Source organism: Rhineura floridana, chromosome 16 (genome assembly GCF_030035675.1).
Source record: "Rhineura floridana isolate rRhiFlo1 chromosome 16, rRhiFlo1.hap2, whole genome shotgun sequence".
In the NCBI taxonomy this organism is placed as follows: Eukaryota; Metazoa; Chordata; class Lepidosauria; order Squamata; family Rhineuridae; genus Rhineura; species Rhineura floridana.
In genome coordinates, this window is record NC_084495.1 from 5,945,082 (window position 1) to 5,969,324 (window position 24,243).

General features: G+C 46.6%; 1 protein-coding gene across 4 annotated transcripts in view; it reads right to left on the bottom strand.

Annotated features, from left to right (window-relative positions):
- Window positions 1–24,243, bottom strand: part of AMOT (angiomotin) — a 67,157-nt gene that overhangs the window by 16,183 nt on the left and 26,731 nt on the right. For all 4 annotated transcript variants that reach the window (XM_061598150.1, XM_061598148.1, XM_061598149.1 and 1 more), the window contains exons 3-7: window positions 22,157–23,050; window positions 14,611–15,076; window positions 13,495–13,639; window positions 9,742–9,834; window positions 3,775–3,920 (exon numbers count right to left, since the gene is read on the bottom strand). In XM_061598150.1, the coding sequence (XP_061454134.1) occupies window positions 3,775–3,920; window positions 9,742–9,834; window positions 13,495–13,639; window positions 14,611–15,076; window positions 22,157–22,992 (1,686 nt within the window). In that variant the 5' untranslated portion in view covers window positions 22,993–23,050. The remainder of the gene's footprint in view (window positions 1–3,774; window positions 3,921–9,741; window positions 9,835–13,494; window positions 13,640–14,610; window positions 15,077–22,156; window positions 23,051–24,243) is intronic.

Here is a 24,243-nt window from a genome sequence, read left to right on the forward strand (position 1 = left end):
TTAAAATCTGAGTGGGAGAAGACTTCTGGGATGCAGTGGTAGAAAGCAGCCTCTAGTCAAACAGATGGAGACCATTCTCTCCACCCATTTGCACCAGGAAGCTTTCTAAGGCTGCCCCCCCCCATCACCACCAAGAGGACCCTATTGCCCTCAGGGTCACCCCCATAGAGCTTCACTTTCAGGTGCAGCTTCAAAAAGAAGCCTTGGGCAAACAGACTGAGAAAACCCTCTCCCTCTGTTTGAAAGAAGCTGCACCCAGAAAGTCACTAGGTAAAACGTGGGTTGTTGATCTTTTGGAGTGGTGCCACTGGAGTCCATGGTAAAGCACCCAGACAATTGGGAGGGCACTATCTGCCACCTGAAGTTTCTGGCTCTGTGCCACAGTAGTGATGCAACCAAGGTGTGCATGGGTGATTGACCAAGCACTAATGAAAAGCAGCCAGAGGCAAAGCACTCAACCCAGGGATTTTTGTGTATTTCAGGTGGAGCAAAAACTCTGCGCAAAGAGTGAGTGAGTAAGTGAGAATTTGGAGAAGTCTCACCCGGCCCTTCAAGCAACAACCTGGGCTGCATTCCTGGGACTGAATGCCCAAGGGAAAAATACTGTATCATGCCACAGTGTCATTCCCAGGGTTGTTATTGAGGGAATAACACGGCTGACCCCATCAGTTTGCATTGGGACTGCTTTCCAGGGCTGCACCCAAAGGCACTGACTGTTGGGGACAAAAAGGCCCATTCCCCATGGAACGGAGTCAAGCAACAATGAAGGGCTTAAAACGAAGGGCACTTGTAGAGTTGGCTCCTTTTCCTGGCACTCCTACAACTCAGCTGCTCCGAAATCTATCAAGATTTCTCATCTCAACCCGCAGCGTTTGTACGATGACACAACAGCGCCAGTTTGGTTCAGCATAGCCTTTCCATCCTGGTGCTCTCTAGATGCTTTGGAGTGCAGCACCGTCAGCCAGCAACGTCCCCTCCCTTGCTCCCACCGCACAAAGAGCTGATGGAGCCCATCCGATTTACAAAGGTCCCCCTTGTGATTGCTCCTATTTGGAAGGATGGAAGAAAAATGGAGAAAAACAGAGCACTCCTTATGAAACCCCCTGGATAGAGATGTGAAGGCCTGAGGAAAAAAACAGAAAAATTCAGGAGAAAAATGGCAGAGTTTCCATTTTTTTCTGAAGACTTTTTTGTTTTTTTCCCAAAAAACTGAAAAAAATGAAGAAAAAATGGATTATGGAATGTTTTATTTTAGCATGATGAATAAAATGTTTCTTTTTCTCAGTTCTTTTTATGGGAATGGATGCTTTATGTCTGCTTGACACAGTGGAGGACTAGCGGAGACATAATTTTCTTTGTTATTAATGTTGATAGTTCCTTGGGTTTTTTTTAATTGTTTTTCTCCTGCTCCTCATAAACTGGCAAAACGAAAGAGGTTCCTTACAGTTCAGGTCTTCTTTACAGTTCAGGATCTTGTAGATCCATTTGTTACCAAAAAAAGGTAAAAATTTTAAAAAGTAAATTCAATTTGTAATAATTGTTTGAACAAAATGTGCTTTTAACATACCAAATGAGATAATTTTATGCTAAACCAACTTGTACATAATTACATTTGATGTTCCTGAAGTAACTTAAGTGACTTTCAATCTGTAAAAAGTGCTAATATTGCATTTTTTCAATTTCCCCCCAAATTTCCATTTTTTTCTGGACCCCCCCCCCCGGAAAAAAACGTTTTTCTTCTATGGCTTCAAAATTTCCAGAAATTTTACATCTCTACTCTTGGACCCAATTCCCCAAAGCCTAAAGTCCCACTAGCCAAGGTGGGTCCAGCTGCACTTAAGAACAAGCAGGTCACCCTCTAATTTCATTATTTGGGCACCAGAAATTAAAACAAATGACATCCCAGTCCCCCACTGGACTTCTGAAGTAAGCCCAGAGGTTCAGCTGGACTTGCATCAATATAACCTTCACTATACTATGCCCAATCTGGAAAAGGTTAAGCAAGCAAAGAAGAGCCAAGAGAGCAAGAGGGAAAAGCAATGCCACAGGATGAAAGAACAACACACACACAGGCCTCAAGCAGCCATCTGCGCCAAAAAAATCCACTTAGCTAAATCCACCCCCTCTGCAAGCCTAACTTGGAAATTCTTTACAATTACGGGCTCAGACATCTAGACTAAGCACACAAAGGATTTGACCAAACCATCTATAACATCTTGATAATTGACCAGCACTCAAATCATAGGCCTGATATTCAAATCCCCTTTTTTAGAAGTCAAACTCTCTTCGCACAGTGGCGTTTTGGAAAATTATAGTAAAAGAACAGAGCAGGTCTTTTAGGGGGTTTGTTTCTTGATGTCCAGTGACAGTTTAAAGAAAAGGGGTCAGGCAGAGCCAGGATGGCCCGCATCCTTATCACCCTGTTACCATGCACATCCTTTTAAGTTTAGCTAGTGCTCAGTCACAGAAAAGCACCCGCATTTCTCTACAAGACGAAGGAAAAACACCAGCGTGGCCTTTTACACAGCAGCAAAGAGAAGTGAAGCCTAGCAAAAAATGCAACAGTTGTCCACAAAGGTGACGGCGTCTCACACACTTGGGATGAAAGCAGTAGAGGTTTTCCTTTTCAATTTTTTTTCTTTTTAAAAGCAGCTGTGAGCAGGACTATACGCTCCACCAATGCAGAGTGATCACTTAATACAGCCGTCCCCATCCAGGTTAGGGAAGGCTGCATTAGACCATTAGTGCTTCTGCATTATCTGTGGATAATGTAACATCCAATCAGAGATACAGATTCCCAGCTGTTGTAGATGGGTCTGTTTATGGGCAAAATCTGCACACCAGAACTTTCAATGCTATACTTTTAGTGAGTTTCCCATGAGAAAGCCAAAACTTGCAGCTGCAACTCTTAGATATTTTTCACATTTCCCACATTTTGGCTATCCCATCCTCTCCACCCTTGCCAACCCTAAGAGTCGTGGTTTGCACTTTCCCTTCACAGGCAGATGAGGAGATTGTGAGAGAAGACTTAACACTGTGCCAGTTGACAGCAGGTCCCAACATGCAAGTGCCCAGGCAACAGGCCGGGACCAAGACGGTCAAAAGCTAGCTGTGCCGCGTGGCACTAAGGGGCCAGGCATAGAGAAACTGCACCGGTACTTTGGCCTCTATGAAACCTGCAACTACAAACCATCGTAACTTGAAGACTTGATCCTGATGGGTTCAGCTAAAGCCACACACCAACTGCTGCCAAGAAGAGTCTGGGGACTGTTCCCGCTCTCTTGGATGCCGTTCTGTTGAACGCTGTGCTTTTGCTATTCATACCCCGTAAGTGCACATTTCTGCAACTTCCATTCGGTAATGAACTATGTTTCAGGCATTCGCTGCTCCCATTTCCACATACAGAACCCAACTGGGCTGAAAGTGGCACCTTATTTCAACAGTAGTGACAGGATGGCCTCTTCTACCCCACCAGAGGGCACCAGGCCAGATTAACGGGCTCAGGATGTGGCAACAGAGGGGAATGGCCGGAGGCTCAGGAGGAACAGCCGGGACTGTGGCTGCTGCCCCTGAGCATCTGCCAAACAGGAGGGACGGCCCTGCTGTTGACAGGCGGCTTCAGTCAGCAGAGCGATACCCGCTGGATCTCCCCCCGCTCTTTGTTTTGTAGTTGAGAACAAATATAGACAGCAAAACGCAAACACAAAGGTATGAATGGAAAGCAGGCGGAGCGTGCGACTAGAGCCTCTGAGCTGGGGAGGGGACGTGCCTTACCTCTTCCTCCAGCTTCACCACCTTGGCCTGCGCGTTGTTCAAAGCCTGGTCGCGGATCTCAATGTGCCTCCGCTGCTCCTCATTAGTGGAGCGAACCCCGGCCAGTTCCACCTCCAGCTTCTCCTTCTCTCTCTGGGTCTCTTTGTCTGCTCAAACAAAGCGTGTGCGGGGCGGGGGGGCACAGGGGGGGAGGAGAGAGAGAGAGAGAGAGAGAGAGAGAGAGGGAGAGAGAGAGAGAGAGAGAGAGAGAGAGAGGGAGAGAGAGGGAGAGAGAGAGAGAGAGAGAGAGAGGGAGAGGTTTTATAGATTACCTTGGAAGTCGACGGAAGGGAGACAAAAGAAGAGTGAGGTATCTTCGGAGAAACCCATTTTAAATATCAATCTATTGAACATTTATGTATTATTATTATTATTATTATTATTGCACCTTTTCTCCAATTGGCTCAAGGCCATCCACGCGGTCCGCCCCCCGCCAGCCTTCCTCAACCTGGTTCACTCCAGATGCCCTGGACGACAGCTGTCATCAGCCCCAGCCAACACGCCTGTGTGATGCTGCGAGTGACGCTGAAGACTATGGGCCAATAGGGACGGAACTGCACTGTAAGTCATGAACTGGGGAATCCTTGGACTAGCTCTTGCCCCCATCATGAATGCACAGGGTTACCTTAAATTACAATCTCTTTCAGCCTCATCTCCCTGCCTGCAATACAGGATCCACTTAACAGGTTGCTGTGTTGAGAACTAAAAGACCGTCATGCATTTTCACCCCTGGACCGCTTGAAAATCTGCTGAGGGTCTTGGTGGACCCCTTGATAATTTTCCCACCTGTTTCAGCAGTTGTAATGTGCTGTACTATATGCTGCATGATTTTAAATTATGTGTTGATTACTTTTATTTCTTACATATTGTATTTTATTGTGTTACAATTTGAATTCCACAGAATTGTAATGCAATAAAAGAAAAAAAGAAGCAATGAACGTACAATTAAAAATCAATATGAATATTTAAAGTGAAGGATGTACCGTCTCCCCCCTTCAACCGCAAATCCACAGACACACTGGGGACCACTAGAGTGAAGTTCACAGACCACACACTGAGAACCCCTGGTGTATGCACGTGAAGCTCTTTGAACCCTCAAAATACAGCAGCCTTCCCCAACCCGGTGCCCTCTGGATGTTTTGGACTATAGCTGTAATGACCAGAGCCAATGGGAATTCTAGTTCAAAACATCTGCAGGGCACCAGGTTGGGGAAGGCTGCCGTACATAAACTGTGCTATAATTTGGCATTGTTTCTTCCCTCAACTGTTGCACCAACTCCAAATCTACTGGCAGATATTTTGCAAAAATGAATATTAAAGATGCCATCTATAATAAAAAGAAAGTAGTTAGCACAATTCTAAATGAGACAACAGGAGCTATATAGGCCCGAGGCCTAACTATGGTGTCATATTTATCTTTACTACTTCCTAACAAGGAAATGGAAGCAGGTGAGCATTTAACACACTGCACTTGTGTTTGTGTAGAGTGTGCTTCTCATTCTCACTGTTCCCTCTGCCCTGCCCGACTGTACAGGAATAACAAAATCCAAAGCCACTTGTGGTTAAGCGTGCCCCCTTCCCCACCCCAAAAATCCTTGTGACTCTCTTAAATACCTGCCAGGACTGTGAGCTTTAAATCAGTGTGGGAAAAAGGCAGATTGGGATCTGCTGATAAATCTCCATGCAATTTGTAGGAGATTGGCAAGGAATTTTGATTCCCGGTTGTGTAACAGCAGCAGCAGCAGCAGCAACAGCAGCTTAAGGTAAACAAGCGTGGATTTGTGTGAGGAAGGACTGTGGCCTCCATTCAATTCTGATACCGCACGTACACTCCTTTACACTCAGAATTTGTCTAAGTTCATGGCTTTTGCATCTGGCTCTGGTGTCTCTTGAAGTTCTATTAAAAGGCAAATGAGATCTCACAACCCTGAAGTGTGCCCATCCCTGCTTTAAATCACAGCAGCCTCAAGCAGTATAGGTCTGGCAGCAGACAGACTGGTGCCTCACCCAGTGCAAGAAAAGATGCACCATTGGTAGAAATGACATGGTCCATAACTTAACTTAATGTTTCCCATGCAGTCGACTCTAACCTCCAGGAGGATTCCCTGACCGCTTTGTGCCTCCTCCCATCCCCAAATTACGTGGACTCCACCAAGGACTCTGCTACAAATGATTCAGTTGACACCCGTGCAGACACAAAGCTAAATTTTGCAAGTGGCTGCTCCTGTTTAGGAGAGTTTATGGCATGCAAAAATCACATTTTGTGTTAGCAATTAAGGATGCAGATGACTATGCATAGTATGACTTAGACTGGCTAAATGAGGGCGAGAGAATAGTGCCTTGCCACACACGGAGTAATTATGTAAACTGAGCTTTAACTCAGGCCAACTGGTTTGTTTGAAGCAATCACACACGAGGGAAAGCCAAATGGAATGGATTCACTGCTTGCCTCATTCTAGCAAGAAGTGTACTATGAAGAGTGGAGCCTGGATCAGGCCAGTGGCCCATCTAGTCCAGCATCCCATCCTCACAGTGGCCAACCAGATGCCCATTATGGAAACCCGCAAGCAGGACCTGAGCACAAGAGCACTCTCCCCTCCTGTGGTTTCCAGAAACTGGTCTTCAGAAGCATCCTGCCTCCCACAGTGGAGGCAGAGCGTAGCCATCAGAGCGGGCAGCTGTATAGCTTTATCTTCCATGAATCTGTCTAATCCTCTTTTAAAGCATTCCAGGTTTGTGGCCATCACTGCCTCTTGTGGGAGTGAATTCCATAGTTTAACTATGCACTGGATGAAGAAATATTTTCATTTGTCTATCCTCAATCTTCTACCATTCATCTTCATTGGATGTCCACTTTCTTCACACTATGCATAATTTTTACACCTCTACAGTTAATTGTCCAAACAGGACACATTTGATAGGTCGCAATCTTTAAAAAACAGGATAAATCCAGGCATTCCTAAGGCACAAGATGGTACAGCAGAAATGATGGATGAAGTCACCAGGAGTATTGATTTTTGAACCATTGCTATGGCTCTCAGCAATCTACCAGTTCAGTGCCAACACTGACTCAGAATACACATCTCTGGAATGAAATATACCAGGCCCAAACAACACATTCCAGGCTGTAACATCCCATGCCTAAGGAATGACACCAAGTGGAAAGTTTGGTTAACAGAATCAGATTCTTCGCAGCCTAGACAGGCTATGGAGTGCCAAACTTGAACATGGAGAGAACACACGACAATATGGTAAGGTCAAGAGAACCCTAAATTGCATTCACATGAGGATTTTCAGGACTCTGTTTACAAATTCAGGACTGAGTGGTATTCCCACTCAGAGCAGGCCTAGTGAAGTTAATGGGCATCACTAACTTAGGTTCATTATTTGCAATGGGTCTACCCTGAGTAGGACTTAGTTGAATACAACTCTCTATTTAGGTGTAGTATTTTTACTAAATAATGCCAAGCATGAACAGGTGTTGGATCTCTTTCAGTCACCCCTGGATATCAGCCAGTAAATGAAAGTATTTCAGCGTTAAGGGATACTGTCATACTTCATACACTGACAAAGAAAGAGAGACGAAAAAGACTGCTGCTCTGGACGGGCGGGATAGAAATTTAATAAATAACACATTAATAAAAATCTAACACATTTTTTCATAAAAAAGGTAACCCTCAAAACCACAGCACCACACACACCAATTATGATTCAGAAGCAAACCTGTGGAAAAGAGATGTTGGGATGCTTGACATGCCTTTGGTCTGATCCAACCGGGATCTCCTTACATTCTCCTCCTCCTGAGTCTGATGTCCTCCTGCCCAGGAACAGAGGCACGAAGGAAAGAGCCCTCTCCTGTCGTCACTCCCCACTAACTAGAATTCAGCAGTATGGTGCTTTGTAACCTGGCCATGTGGACTAGCAGCCACTGATCAGGGAAGGGCCACGGCTCAGTGGCAGAGCCTCTGCTTTGCATGCGGACGGTCCCCGGTTCTAGCCCTGGCATCTCCAGCTCTGCTACCAGTCAGTGTAGACACTACTGAGCTAGATGGATGAAGAGGAGGCAAATGAACACTACTTGGAAGAGCTTCCAGATGAATTTACCAGGCACAGATCTTTTCTAAAAGGTCAAATACTTGGTTCTGGAATGCCTGCCTACAGGGTTCGTGTAAATATTTATCATTATATATAGACTTGGACCTGAAGACACAGTGCAGTGTGAACATCTGCAGTAGAGATTGCAGGAGGCCAAGCTTGGCACAGGCGGTTGCAATCATACTTTCTCTCTGTGCTCCGGGGACAGGTTTAGGATCTTTCAAGGGAAGGGAAGGCTTGCTACAGAGCAGGCTTCCTCAAACTGGAGTCCCCCGGATGCTCTGGACAGCAACTGCCAGCAGCCCCTGCCAACGCGGCCAGGAATGATGGGAGTTGTAGTCCAACAACATTTCAGGGGTGGCGAACCTTTGGCACTCCAGGTGTTGCTGAACCACAACTCCCATCATCCCTGCCCATGGGCCATGCTTGCTGGGGATGATGGGAATTGTAGTTCAGCAAAACCTGGAGGGCAAAAAGTTCGCCACCCCTGTATTAGGTTGTGGAAGGCAGCTTCAGACGGGGAGAGGGAGAAAAAAAGGGGAAGACACTGTACCACGTGGAAAAAACACACCCCAATCTATTTTGCAACTGCAATGCAATTTTAATTCAACAGCAACAGTAGGGTGGAACTCCTAGGGTAGTGAATCAGCCTTACCATGCTGAGCCCCAAGACATTTCAGCCTGGGGAAAAAAGACAGTTTCATACCTGTAATGTTGGTTTCCACTACTATCAATCTGCTCCCTTGGACAGGAGTTGTAACCTAAGACTGTTTCTGTACACACCAGCAACACTACAGCATAGTGTAGCTCTTCCTTAATGTTTGGAAAGGAAAAAATTCTTGTTCCATATCACGGTAGAACAAAAGACCAAGGCAGAGATGTGCGTATATGAGAGAGAACAGACGAAGCTTGCCTAAGCACCAATGCCACCATCCAACTCTTTGTCTGTCTGGTCTTAGTTTCACCCAAGTGACTGCACGTTAGATTCAGATACAACCTCAAAGTCCCTGCTCTTCAGAAGTGCAGAGGGAAAGACGCATCGGAGTGATAAGGCCACTTACATCATAAGCAAACCTCTGTTCATTTACATTGTAGCTCAGTGGTTGAGAGAGTCTGCCGTGCATGCAAAAGGTCCTAGGTTCAATCCCCACCAGCAGCTCCGGGTAGAGGTGGGAACACAGGAGAGCTGCTGCCTGTCAGTGTAGACAATACTGAGCTAGATGGACCAATGGTCTAACTCGGTAGAAAGAGCTCCTTATGCTCATGTATGGCTTGTAACCTAGTTTCAATGGTTCTTTGCAGGTGAAAATAGAGTTTACACTGTTCTAGGGGAGGCTAAGTAAATTACACCACTTGCTGGTGTTGCTGGGCCCGCACCGTCAGGTCATGTGTAGTATTTACAGAGTCTGTTTTGCGTCTCTCTTTGTCCTCCACTATACAAAGGTCTCCCATGCCATTTAGGAAAGAGAGCACGAGCGGAGAACAAAGAGGAAGACAAACATTCAGACAAAATGTGCATGCCTGGAAAGGGGGAGCGGAAATCAAGAAGGGCCACATCATCACAGAACTGGAGTGAGCAAACAGCAGAGGAGAGAAGCTGGTCAAATGCTCACGATAGCATGAGGAGATCCAGTGCTGAGGAAACCTAAATTTTAAAAAAGATGCAAGTAGACATCACCAGCACTGCACCACCTTATGCTATACTGACCAGTTCCCACGTCTACCCTCTGCTTGTACTAGAGATTTCTGTGCAGCAATCGCCTCAAACCTGCCTTTGCAACAGGCTCATCCACAAATAGCCCTGTTAGAAATGAGAGAGAAATTTAGACTCACTTTGTGCAAAGAGCTGAGATATCGTTTTCCTGTTATCCTCAGAGCCTTCAAATTCCTTCTCCGCAAGTTGCTTGTTGGCTGTATCCATACGTTCTGCAGAGAGGAGATGTGCATTTATAAAAATCACACAGTTAGTTATCACTGGTATGTTCCCAAATCCTCAAACAGCTTGAAAATGAAAACAGTTTTCTGTACCAGCCTTCCCCACTCTGGTGCTCTGGCTGGGGCTGACGGGAGTTGCAATCCCAAACATGTGAAGGGCACCAGGTTGGAGAAGGCTCTTCTCCACCAAGGAACAAATGCAGCCCCCAGGCCTCTCTGCCTGGCCCTCAGGACTTGCCCCAGGCCAAACCTCACACTGGCCTTTGCTTTGCACCCAGAGTGTTTGTGCCTGGCTGGAATGCACCCTTGAACTCCGACAACGCCTCTTCCTCTGCCAGATGGAGAAGAGGGGGGTGTCAGTGGTGTAGAGACTGGCCTTCTGTACAAAGGTCAAAGCTGACATGCTTTGCCATGCCTACTTTTACCTCTGGCTCCGCTCATTACTAGCATAAGACCCTCAGAAATTGCACAGATGGGAATGGGGTTAGGTGCTCCAATTCCTAAGTTTTAGAAAACGTCTAAGTACTTGCCCAACGATGCAAGATTTTAATGAAAGGTAGCTATCAATTAGGCATGTCTATAAGGGACTCTTCATATATTAGTGCGCAAGGGCCATAGCAGAGCATCTGTTTTGTGTGCAGAAGGCCCCAGGTTCAATCCCCAGCATCTCCAGGCAGGGCTGGGAAAGTCTCACTTTCAAAATCCCACAGAGCTGTTGCCAACCAACGTGGACTGTTAATCCAGTCCTTGCTAGGCCTGCATGCGGCAGTCATGGAAAGTGAATGCGCAGAATAGAGCAGCCATGATGAATCAAGATGGAAGACACTTATTGGACAATTCCAACCTCCTGGTCACGTTTGCTGATTGATATAAAAGGTGTGTTCAAATTTTGCGTTGGTTAGATCTTAGGGGAGGGAGAGGAATTGCCTGCGCTAGGAATCTACCCTGACCCAGATGGACCAATGGTGCAACTCAGCATAAGGCAGCTTCCTAAAATGATTCTGTGTTGTGGCTTCATTACAACCTGCCACATACTTGAGACTCTAGCTGTGTCACAATGACATGACACCAGATGCATTTTTTGCAATGGCAAAAATATTTTTTAAAGAAAATCTTTTCCGACAGTTTCAGCTTCTCTATTAGTCTTTAGTTCTCATGCCTGAAGAAACAAGCCTGAAGTGCAGTGGGATTGTAGGGATAATTACCCCACATAAGAAGATGGCGTTCTTGCTAGTTTCTTGAAGGTTAGCTTTTCCTGGGAATATTTGGCATTTTCTCCAGTGGATGTATTATTTTCAACTCTTCTTAGTTCTAACATCTTTATATCTTTATCATTCCTACATTCATAGGTTGGTATTTCGCTCTGTATTTTTAATAGAACACTGAGTATGTTTGTGGGAGAATCGAGGCCAGCTGCTGATTCCAGAATTAGTGATTTAAGAAGTAGTGGTATCTGAAGCAGTATTCAAACAGTTTTTACAATCTGGAATAGTTGTCATTACAGTGTTATACTTCAGTTATAGTGCTACACTTCTCTGATTTTGGCATTTGCAGCGTATTTTCCTGTCTGCTGTGATTTGACCTGTATTTTGGTATCTGTAGTGTATTTCATCATCATTTTGACCATTTGCAACCATTGTTTGCATTGCATCCCATTTCCTTGCTCCATTGCCCCTTGATTTCTTGGCCCATTCATTCATATACTGGCATTCTCCCCTTTTTGTGGTTGTTTTCTGGAACTCTCTTTCTTGGCAGGTCATTACAGACTGTCACATACTTGAGACACAGTAAGACACATGACACCAGATGCGTTATTTGCAATGGCAAACTTTTTTTTTTAAGAAAACCTTTTCTCAGTTTCAGCTTTCCTTTTAAAAACTCCATTAAAGTTTAGTTCTCGTGGCTGAAGAAATAAGCTTGAAGTGCAGTGGCGCTTCTAGAAGATTCAGCTATGAGACAACACAATGTGATTTACGGAGTTTTAATTACCCACCTGCTGGTCACAGGATTCTCATTTCCCATTGCTGACTGGAGAAGGCAGGTGGCGAAAGGAGTCTTGATTATCTATTTATTGGGACTTCTACCAGTGCCCCACCCTCGAACCCGAAAGGTCAAGGTGAATTCAAAAAGGCCAGGATGCCCCCTCTACTGCCAGGCTGCACCGGAGGGGGCGAGAGAGAAGAGGTGCAGGGCCACTCTCTGGTGCAGCAACTTTTAGCTCCTCCTCTCCTGAACTGTTTACATCAGCAGACTCTTCACTGAGGGCTGGCACCTGAGTCTGCTTGTTTCTCCCTCCTTGCCCATCCATTTTCCTATTCTGTTGTGTCTTTAAGACAGCAAGCCTGAGAAGGCAGGGAGTCTTTCCCCCCCCCTTCTTTTTTTAAAAAAAATTATCCACAAACCACTCTGAGGCTCTTTTTTGTGGCTGAAGAGTGGGGTTAAAAAACCCCGGCTATAAATAAATAAAAGTTGGAAGTATTAACATTCCTCAAACATACCGAAGAGGTTTTCTGAAAAGTGGCATGCAATACAAGGTGCGGTAACCTCCCGCATACGTACGCCTATGATGACACAAGGCCCCCTGTGTGCCACCAGGAGGGAGTGAAAAGAGAGAGAATGCCGGACTTAGGTTGACATCTGCCTCGGGCTGTGAAGCTCATCAAGCAGTCTGAGAGCACATGCTCTCAGCAGAGCTTGCCTCCCAGGGTGGGGATAACCCCAAGTACACTGCCCGGATCTCCTTGGAGGAAAGACATGACCATAAAAACATGCACTATTGCTAAAACAACAAGGCTGCTACAATTACATTCACATGAACAGAACCTGGATGGCGTCAACAGCATTTTGCAGCCATCCTCACTCTCCTAGTCTCTCTGGTGCAGTAGTTAAAGAGTGTGGATCTAGGACTGGGAAGCTCCAAGAGGAAACCACAGCTCAGCTATGAAGTTCACAGGGAACATTGGGCCAGACGGTATCGCTCAGCCTAATCTACCTCACTGGGTTGTTGTGCAGAAAGGGGGGGGAGAGTTATGTGTGCCTCTGTGAGTTCTCCGTAGAAAGGGGTGGAATGTAATGACAGTGTAATTAAGTAAATAAAAATCTCTTGAGACGGAGGAGTTGCCCTACAGCAAGTCTCACAGGCAAGCAGGAAACCTGACATTTCCCAGCCCAGGTTATGACACAGAATTGTTGCAAGGATAAACATGGTAAGACTTGCAAGTTAATAAAAGTTCTTTTACAAGGGAAACAGAAATGATAAAAAGAGTGATATTTTCCTCCCTTAGAAAGGTTTATATCGCATCACCAATCTTAATTACATACATTACTCAGTCACCAGCTCTCGGTGCTAATGTAAATACTTCTCATGTGAAGTATTTTAAACGTCCTTCTGAGGCCTGGGCAGTGCTCCTGGACTCATCCCTGCCTGGAGAGACGCAGGTCGCAGCAGCGGCCAGGAGTGCCTTTTAGCAGCCTGCACGACCGCTGCGACCTGGACAGCAACGGCAAAATGCGTCGCTGGACTCCAGCTCCAGCAGTCCCTGATCACTGGCAGTGCTGGCAGGGGCTGGCAGGAGTTGGAGTCCAACGACGTCTGGAGGACCTCAGGCTGAGGACGCCTGCTTGAAAAGAAACGCAGGAACAGGACTGTACCTCTGAGGTCCCGGTTGAAGTCATGCAGCCGGCGGATCTCCCCTTCCAGCTTGTTCCTCATGGCTTTCTCCAGAGCCTCCCGCTTTGAGGAAGACTTTTCCAGGTTTTTGTAGGCCTCTGAAACTTGCTGAATTTCCGTCTCCAGCTGTAACAAAGGATTAAAAGAAAACAATGCAAGCATTTCCAATCTATATACTGTTAAACAGTATGTGGACACACATACACTTCTGTGAGGTGATGTGGGAGGAAAATGGCTGACTGGACCTCATGCCAGGCAAAAGCAGACTGCAGTTGTTTCACATGAGGAAGGTCCTAGGTTCAAAGCCCCAACAGCATCTCCAGGAATGCCCCCAGCCTGAACCCCTAGACAGCTGCTGCCAGTCAGTGCAGACGGTGCTCAGCTAGATGGAGCAGTGGGCTGACTCGATGTATGGCAGCTCCCTAGGAAGCCCCTACGTAACCTGTGGAAACCGCCTTGAGGTGCTTTGAGCTTCACTGGGGGGAAGGTGGTACAGAAGCGTAAGAAATGGAAAGCTGCACACATCAACTGATTCGAACGTTTTAGCTCTCCTCTGCTTTTCCAAAGAACCCCAAGTATTGTGGGTCTGCCACAGAGGTGTTTCAACAGGGTGTGAACACAGGAAGTTGCCTTGTTGGTCCATCTGGCTCTGAATTGTCTACTGCACTGTCCTTCAAGCTTGGGTCTGCAGATATGCTCGGACTGCAACTCCCACCCACCCCAGCCAGCTGGGCCAATGGCCAAGGATGGTGGGAGTTGTAGCCCAACAACATCTGAGGACCAAGGCTGAAGAACAGTGGGGCTTGCACTGACCGGAAGTCCATCTCCAGCCCTAGCTGGTGATGCCATTGGGAACGGAACCCTGGACTCTCTGCACGCAAAGCAAGCACTCCACATGTTCAGAGCAAGGACCCTCTGAACCCACGATCATTACAACTCATTAGAACAGATGTGGTCCAAGAGGATAAGCAGGCTCAGCCAGGACACAAAAACGTGCTCCCAGCGGCTGCTTGTATGTACTGCTGTGCATCCTCCAGGGATAAAATGCCAAGTGTTCGCCTTATTGCCATCCTGACGGAGGTCCTGTCGATTCTTACCTTTTGTAGCCTTGCCACTTTCTCATAACATCCTTCCAGTTCCTGACGAAAAGCTCTGTTCTCATCAGACAGGATCTCCACCATCTGCTGGGCCCTGGAGACGATGACAAAAGGGTCCACAGGCATCTGCTGGTAAGGCGAAGGGGCCGGTTGAGGCCTGGGCAACGCTGAGTAGGAGTCCCCTTGATGCTGCTGCGGCTGCGGCTGCTGCGGCTGCCCAATCACAGGCTGACACAGCCGGTAAAGATCTCCCTGGTGGATTTGGTTGGATAAAAAGAGCTGCTGGGTCCGCGGCAGAGAGAACGGATCTCCTTGGCTGGGCGTAAGCGGAGGCTGGGAAGGGGACAGCCTGGAGGGGGGCAGCGACTGCAGGAGCGTCAGAGAGCCCAAAGACGTTAGCGAAGACGTTGGGCTGTGATGGTGGGGCGGCCTCTGCTGGAGCTGGAACTGCAGCTCTGCGTTCTGCCTGCAAAGACCGACAGACACCAGCAGCTCACTTGCACGGCTCTGACAAACCAAACCACAACCAAAGGCAAACCACGATGAATCCAGGTGTGAGAGAGGTCTGCCGCACTCAAAGTGCTGCTGCCCTCACAGACAGGAGACACAGGGAAAGCACACTATGCACAAAAGCACCGGGCTGAGTGACATTTTGGTGGCTTGAGGTGCTAAACAGGTGTCTCCTGTCAGGACTGGGAAGGAAGAGAGCACTCTTCAAGTACCTGAAACGTTGCAACGTAGAGGAGGGCCGGGATCTCTTCTTGATCATCCCAGAGTGCAGGACACGGAATAACAGGCTCAAGTTACAGGAAGCCAAATTTCAGCTGGACATCAGGAAAAAACTTCCTAACTGTTAGAGCCATACGACAATGGAGTCAATTCCCTAAGGAGGTGGTGGGTTCCCCAACACTGGAGGCCTTCAAGAGGCAGCTGGACAGCCACCTGAGTTGGATTCCTGCCTTCAGCAGGGGGTTGGACTCGATGGCCTCATAGGCCTCTTCCAGTTCTACTATTCTATAATTTTATGGTTTAATGAATGAGCCTCCCAACAGTTTGCCAGGTGCTGCACTCTGTGTTCATACTTATTTGCAAAAAGTATTTAGCCTGCCGTTCTCCAGACAGAGATCAAAAGATAAAACAAACATGCAGTTAAAGCATCAATTAAACTATTTGAAAGAGAGAGGGAATGTCCCCTTCTCAAAAGATAAGTGGAAACCAATAAACCCAGACTGGCACTTCAACCATGAAAAGCTTGCCTAAGCGACCAGGTCTTTAAAGCGTTCTCTGAAGACACACAGTCTCAAGCCTGCTGGATATTGCGCCATCAGGCCGCAGAGCAAGAGGGAGAAGGGCTATTCCCGTCGCCCCTGCGGAGAAACCAGCTGCCATTGGCAGCAGCCATTCCATCAGGCTCCCTGAACTGTTTCTATACCAGCTGGTCATTATAAGAACGTGACGAACTGGTGCCTCAGCTTTCTCCCCACCCACCCCCCCATCCCATTTTCCTTGTGTGTGGGTGTGTCATGACTTTTAGACCGCAAGTCTTAGGGTAAGGACAGTCTTACTACTCATTTTTGTTAGCAGTTCTGAGAGCCTTTTTGGCTAACAAGCAGGGCAAAAAAAATGTTTTAAATAAATATATAAGCAATTGGTTCCACAATCTGGGGGCCACCACCAAGGAAGCCACAATGTCCACCAACATATCAAGAAAATTACCTGAGCTGGATCTTACAGAATGGAGAGGTACATATGGAAGACACTCCCTCACATCACCCGTGCTCAGGTTAAAATGTGATAATCAGCAACTTGAATGTAGCCAGAAATTCCCAGTCTGCCTGCCTGCCTGCTTGCTGCATTCTGGGTCTTTTACAACTTCTGAATGACCTTCAAGGACAACCCGATTTATAGTACCTGTTATATTTGACCACACAGCTGCAGGTGACAATACATGTTTCATGGCACCCCATGATGTCCAGATCCAGAAGCACCCTTGAACTACAGACTTGAACTCTCTGGAGGAGCACAATGGCATTCAGAACTAGCATTTCCACTACTGCACTGGAATCAGCAAACACCCCTTTCTAGATTAAGCTCCAGTTTGTTCCCCTTATCCAGTCTATTACCAACCACAGATGGAAAAGAGAAAAAGAGGGCCATTCCTAGTGGTTAGCAAATGGCCCCTAACAAGTTTCCTTAAAAAAATAATCAAAAATTAAAGTGTTTCACTCTCACAATAGATCTGATTCTCCTCAGTGATACTACTCAAACACTGCCTGTATGTCAAACAAATGTACGCTCTGGAAGGTGATATGGGGGGGGGAGGATTGGTGTGCCAGGAGGGACGCAGCAGCCAGGTATTTTGTGATCATGCATGTCCATTAACATGAATGCATGCATACATACTTGCACACCAGGGACATAACACCAGGGCTGTGGAGTCGGAGTCGTGGAGTCGGAAGCAATTTTGGGTGGAGTCGGAGTCAGAGTTGGTAGAAATGTACCGACTCCGACTTCAAAATAAATTTTGATTGACAAATTTTTTAAAATATAAATTCAAAATGTCAAAGAAGCTTCCCATGAAGTCAGCTGTAGTTGAGCATTTCACCATAACTCAAGATGGAAAACATTTTGTGTGTCAGGACCCAGATGAAGACAAATGCTGTGATGCCAAGATCAGCGCATATTCAGGCAGCGATAAAAGTGCTCCTGTGAGAGCTTCCAATTTAAAAAGGCATTTACAGCCCTTTCCAGGGCTGTGGAGTCGGAAGCAATTTTGGGTGGAGTCGGAGTCGGAGAGTAGAAAAATAGAGGAGTCGGACTCAGAGTTGAAGGTTTGGCGTGCTGACTCCACAGCCCTGCATAACGCACACCTGTCACTCAGACATGCATCATCTAAAGATCCGGGGGAAGAGACAGTGGCGGCTGGTAGCTCCATGTGAGTGGGGCAGTGGAATCCATTGCCCCACTGATATGGAGCCACCAGCCGCCACTACATCTTGACCTGACACATTATGTTGTTCAACGTTATGAAAAGGGATCTCTGAATCTCCCCAAGAGTGAGAGAGAGAGAGGAATCCAATGCAGGAATCCAAATCAAAGCATTCCCGACAGATGGCTGTCCTGCTGCCTCTTGAAGGCCTCCAGTGTCGGAGAGCCCACCACCTCTCTAGGTAATTGGTTCCATTGTTGTATGGCTCTAACAGTCAGGATGCTTTTCCTGATGTCCAGTCAAAATCTGGCTTCCTGCAACTTGAGCCGATTATTCCGTGTCCTGCACTCTGGGACGACCGAGAAAAGACAACCTTTCATGTACTTGAAGAGTGCTATCATATCTCCCCTCAGTCTTCTCTTCTCCAGACTAAACACGCCCAGTTCTTTCAGTCTCTCCTTATGGGACTTTGTTTCCAGTCCCCAATCATCTTTGTTGCCCTCCTCTGAACCTGCAGCCACTGTCAGCACTAGTCGCCATGTGTGGTTTGCAGCTAAAGGGGTGACTCCAAAGGGTCTTTTCCTTTGGGCTGTCAGTTAAGGGAGTGAAGAGGGCTGTTTCTTTCTTCTCCCTGTTTGAGAACCTGTGATGAGAGGGCAAAGGGCAGAGAGCTTTGGCGATGGGGCGGTATATAAATGTAATAAATAAATAAATAAATAAATAAAGTTGACTTGAAGGGCTTTCATTCCCCATTTTAAAGCCGCTTTTGCCGCTTCTGCGCGTCATTTTCACGCAACGCACCCCATTATACTCAATGGGGTTCCGCTTTACAGTGATTTCCGCTTTACGGCAGGGGTCCGGAATGGAACCTGCCGTATAAGCGGGGCCCACCTGTACATAAAGAAAGAAAGAAAGAAAGAAAGAAAGAAAGAAAGAAAGAAAGAAAGAAAGAAAGAAAGAAAGAATTATTGTCTGCAATGTTTATTTTGAAACTAAAGTTAAAGTAATTTGATACAATAACTTTATGTAATTGTTAATTGTGTTCTGCACTGAGAATGCAGAAACTCTGGGCGTTTTGGGTTTATATTTGCTGTCTATTTAAGATGTTTAACCTAGGCTGTAAACCACTTAAAAGAGCTTTGCTTAAATATAAGCAGAATATAAATTGTCCAAATAATAACAACAACAACACTAAAAATGCATCACCAAATAAAAGAGGAAACAGATCTGCACCAATTAGGTGGGTGCTAATGCTGTACAAATATTGGTACAAATATATGCAGAGGTACAAATATAGAAATAATTACTATATATTTTTTTAAAAAATACAATGCATCTCACCATAGCAAGGGAGGCTGTGGTCAGGGGACCTGTGTGCGTCTGCACAATCTGATGTTCAGGTGTTGCTAACTGTGGATGGGCGACTTCAAGGCCCATCCTGCTCCCCCTTCTTAGGGACCTTTATTCACTCAGTTTGGAGAAGTCCTTCTGGAGCTCTTCACAATTCCTTTTTGTCTTAACAACCCTGAACAATTTAGTATCATCAGCCACCTTGGCCACCTCACTGCTCACCCCTAACTCTAGATCGTTTATGAACAAGTTAAAAAGCACAGGAGGTCCCAATACCGATCCTTGGGGAACTCCAGTTTCTACATCCCTCCGTTGGGAGATCTGCCCATTTATTCCTACGCTCTGCTTCCTGTTTCTAAACCAGTTCCTGATCCACAAGAGAACCTTTCCTCTTATTCCATGACTGCTAAGTTTGCTCAAGAGTCTCAGGTAAGGTACCTTGTTGAAAGCTTTTTGAAAGTCTAAGTACACTACGTCCACTGGATAACCTCAGTCTATATGCTTGTAGACAGGACAGACAAAAGAAAGTATTTATTCACACAGCACATAGTGAAACTACGGAATCTGCTCCCACAAGAGGCAGTGATGACCACCAACTTGGATGGCTTTATAAGAAGATTAGACGAATTCATGGAGAAGGAGGCTATCAAATAATACATGAGAGGTTCAGACATCTTGGGCTATATGTCTGTGAATATTTACAGCAGGAATGATGAACCAAGAGCTCCCCCAATGCTGTTAGACTCCAGCTCTCATCAGCTCCAGCCAGCATACCCAATGGTCAGGGATAATGGCAGTTGTAGTCCAGAAATATTAGGGGGCGGGGATAGGTTAGTCTGATCTAAAGGCCCCAAAGAAAATGCTTTTTCCTCTTAAAAGGGGCCTAAAAGCAGAATGCCTCAGAGAATGCACAGGTTGACTTTCCTAAATGAAAGAAACCAACTCTGATTTTAGAAAAAAGGCCCTAGGGGCAAAGCCCTTGCCACTTCTGAAGGGTGTCATGCAAAATAGGGTCTTTCCCTCCGCAGGGCTGGAGACTGTCTTATCATGGAATGCAAACAGACCCAGTCTTCTACAAAATCACTCAACAGCATTTGAGGAGACAAGGTGTTTTTCACCCTTGTGCATAGGAGTGCCTCAAGATGACCCTTGCATCCTGAGGCTTTCTGCCTGATCTCATGCACAGTTAAGACATGCAGTACAGAAAATTAAATTCTGGCTGTGCTGGTAAAATCCTAGCTGAGAGGCAATCCCGTTTCTCATTTGCAAACCCAAACTTGTCTGCAGAGATTCGGAATATATCAACCAACCATCAGAAGGGAGGGGGAAAGCAATAAAAAGTATTGTGATTATCATGGATACTATACAGCTAATTTACAATGTATGCAAAAATATGTACATGGTCGCTCTTTATTTTAATTGTTAATGCTATATTTTTATGGAACAAAATATTCAAAAACTGTTAAAGGGGGAAAATCCTGTCCTGTCATTCCTCAGAGATCAAAGGGCCTTTTCATTACACAAGTAATTTCAGATCATGCATGCAAACCAAATCTGAAAATAATAGTGGCAAAAGGTTCAGAAAAACACAGAATCTTTTTTGCAAAATATTATGCCTGCCCTCTTTTGCCCTCCGTTGAAAATGCCATTATTGACCTAACCGTAATTTGCTAATTCACACAACTTTCATGTGGAGGTTTTGTTTTTAATTTAGGCATTTGGGACAGCTGACATGGCAATTTCCTGGAGTTCTTGAAGGACAACAGAACCACTCCTAGGTGGGTCATTGAGTGGACTGAGGAAAGCTAAGCAGAGGTTAGATCCAGGCTTACATTCTAACCCTCTGGAACAGGGAGAGAGACAACAAACTCCATCATCTAAGGCAGAGCCAAACTGCAGCAAGATCTCTATAACCAAGAACAAAGATCCTTCCATAAGCAAGCAAAGCACAGCATTGCACAGAACAGATGGTAGAGCAAAATTGTATGCAAACTCTCTCAATGCTTCTCCCCAAGTCTACCAATGGTAGATACACTGTCCATGCATACTTTTTTCTTCCCAAAGGAAAGGCTCCTCCCCCACTGCCACCAAATTAAAAGCTTAGCTTTTTCAGAACTCTGAGCACTAGGGCAAGCCCAAGATATTTTGCTGCCACCTGGGCTGGCAGTTGAATCTCTGGCTTCAGCGCTGGTGATGGGACAGCATCCTCCACCACGCCTGAGGCAGCCAGCCAGGAGAGGGAATGTGGCAACAGAGGGAAGAGGCTTGGGTCTCAGGAGGAATAGGCAGAGGCTACTGCTGCTTGAGGGGGTTACTTCACTCTGCCTGATGGTAGTAGGGCTGGCCTTGCTGAACACACCACCAGATCCTAGTCAGATTCTGATTCTGCTCTCATGCACCTATTGTGTTCAGCTAAATCTTTGCTCAGCCATAGACTACAGCACAAGAGTAGCCACGGAGGATTCATAGCATCTTACTGTGGAGGGTGATTCCCATTCCTGCAAACCAAAGCAAAGGCTCAGAAGAATGCCCCCTAGAGGACACCCCAGAATCCTCTGCTACGTACATGTGTTCTGCAGTGGAAAAACTGATGTGACAAATGTGCTGTGATGGGGGAAAGCCTGAAAGCCACAGACATCCACAACCCAACTGTAGCTCAGTGGTATTAGCATCTGCTTTGCATGCAGAAAGTCCCCGGTTCAATCCCTGGCATTTCCAGGGCTGGGAATGGCCCCTATCTGAAACCCTGCAGAACCACTGCCACTCAGTGAAGGCAATACTGAGCTTGACAGGCCAATCATCCAACTCGGTACAAGGCAGCTTCATATAACCCTGTTTTGTTTTGTTTAAATTATTTAGGCACTGCTCTTCATCAACATTAAGTTAACATCTTAAGTACAACAATCCATAGTAACCCCTACCTCCTAAATAGAAAACGCAATTAAAAGCTTGGTACGAAGCAAATGCTTGTTTAAATAATGACGTCTTTTGACAGACCCCAACATACGGATAAGGTGCCTGCTATTCTTCAGAAGGGGCTACAGCAGAAATGCCCCGCTCCCTGGTTGCTGCAAGATGCAGAGAACTAGGAGATCCTGATCTACAGATCACAGTGAAATGTGCAGTTTGACTGCACTGACCACTGCTGGCCTAAGTGGGCTAACAGGATCAGAGCAAATGGCCAGTAATTGCTACACAAGGCCGCTAGTGGAAGCATCCAGTGCCTCTCTCCCTTTTTGTCTTTTGTGAAAATTGCACGTTGCTTACCTGATCGAGCCATATTCAGGAGGATGCTGGTACCTCATCATGGGCCCGTCAGCTCGTCCTTGCTGGGCCAGACGATGGTCACTGTAGAAGTGCCCGGGGTCTGGTGGCTTACAGCTCATGGGTGGGGTGGACATGTTTTTGTATGGATATTCAGGAGGAGGCCCTCTGTGTTCCATCCCTTTCATGTTTGACTGAGGAGGGGCGGGCACAGAGTTCTTGTAGAAGTCATTGGTGTGCTGGGAGGAAAGTGGAGAGAGAGGCGCGCTCGTGACCGGAGCATGAGCCTTCACGCCGCTCGTGGCCAGTGACAGCTGCATCAACCTCTCGCTCAGGGAGCGAACGTGTCCTTGCTTAAGGTCCTTAAGTCCTTCATCCTGGTGGACCTTCCCAGGGCTCACACGCTGGACCGTCGGGCGCCCTTCAGTCCTCATCTTCTGATTGGAGACTCCCGTCACATAAAACGCTGCCCCAACGCTGGCGTGCTGCTGGCCCCTGAAATACTGAGACTGGACTTTGGCTTCCTCGTACGTTGGGAGGTCTTCGCTGTTCTGGAGCCTCGTAGAGAGCTGCTTCTCCATGACACAGTTGTCCATCTGTATCTCCTGGCCCTGGGGCTCTTGGCGGGCAACATGGGTCCCAATCGGATGGTCCTGGCAGCTCAGCCCTTCAAGTGGAGCCCCTGGGCTCCCATTGCTGGCAAAAGGGGCTGCATTGCCCGCGGCTTGTTGGTGCAAAGCAAGGAGATTGCGGCTGTCATTTGGGTTCCCATATCGGAGCTGCTCTTGCAGCAAACGCTGTAAAACTGTCGTGGGCGTTTGCTCTTCTGAATTCCTCATCTCAACTGCAATGCCTTGTGGATGGAATGCAAAAGGGGGCGCCCAGGCTGCCCGTTACCTGGAAAGAGGGCAAAAAGGGAGACTATTACTGGCCAGATTGAACTGAGAAAGGTTTTTTTTTGGGGGGGGGGGAGAAAGAAGGCAGCAAACCCTATATCCTTCCTTATCTAGGTGAGAATTGGGTGGAATTAATAAAAGTATCCCATTGACAACCTTCATACGAGGGGGTTGCCTGGGAAGGTGGTCTGAAATGTTATCCACCTCCCTCAAGCATAGCTGTAGGTTTGCATGCTAAAATGCAGACAGCATCTAAGCTGCCAAAAAATCGGAATTCATAAGGCCCAGTTCACACCATCGCATCAAACCATGGTTAAAAGCAAACTTGTGCACGCTGCTCAAAGGTTCTCACTCCGTTCTTCTCCAATTCATGTGGCACTGCCAGGAAACAAACCAGAGTCTGTTTGGGGGGGAAATCCACAAGCAGTAAACCAAGAACAAAGCTTAGCTAACGCTCGTTGCTTAGAAAAACAAACAAACCACAAGCCTAGGTTCAGACATCACAACAAACTAAACTCTGGCTCGTTTTCCGGCAGCGTGGCAGCAGCAGAAGCAGAGGAGAACTCTCGCACAGCATGCACCAGCATGCTGCTCATTCATATTAAACCATCGTTTGTTTTCGATGGTTTAATGCAACATGCGAACCAGGCACTAGAGTACACAGAGCACAATAAATTCAAGATTCACATTTTAAATTCCTAATTCTAACAATATCTGGATGCTTGTTCCACTAAGACAGTGGGAGTGCCAGGCTTTTGGGCAGATGCACACCACTTTACATATTTACATTACATATGCCGATCTTCCACAAGGCACCGTGTGGTGGCTTGGCCTGTAGTTTGCTGATCTGGGGAGCAGCAGCATGAAAGGTGGAGGCAGGGGAGTGAGCCGCTTCAGTTTTCTCAGTGTACATTTCAAGCAAAGAAGAATGTTGCCACTATCCAATCAACCGGGGGTGGGTGGGGAACATACGGTGCCCCAGATGTTGTTGGGACTCCAACTCCCAGAAGCCAGTCTGGCCAAATGTCAGAGATGAGAGGAGCTGCTGCAGTCCAATAACATCTGGAGAGTCACATGTTCCTCATCCCTGCAATAAACCTTTGCGACACGTAAAAAGGAATATTAAGAATGCTGCATTTCAAAAGTTCACCCTATAAAGCCATTGCAGCCCAACCCACTGGGGAGGCCCCCAAA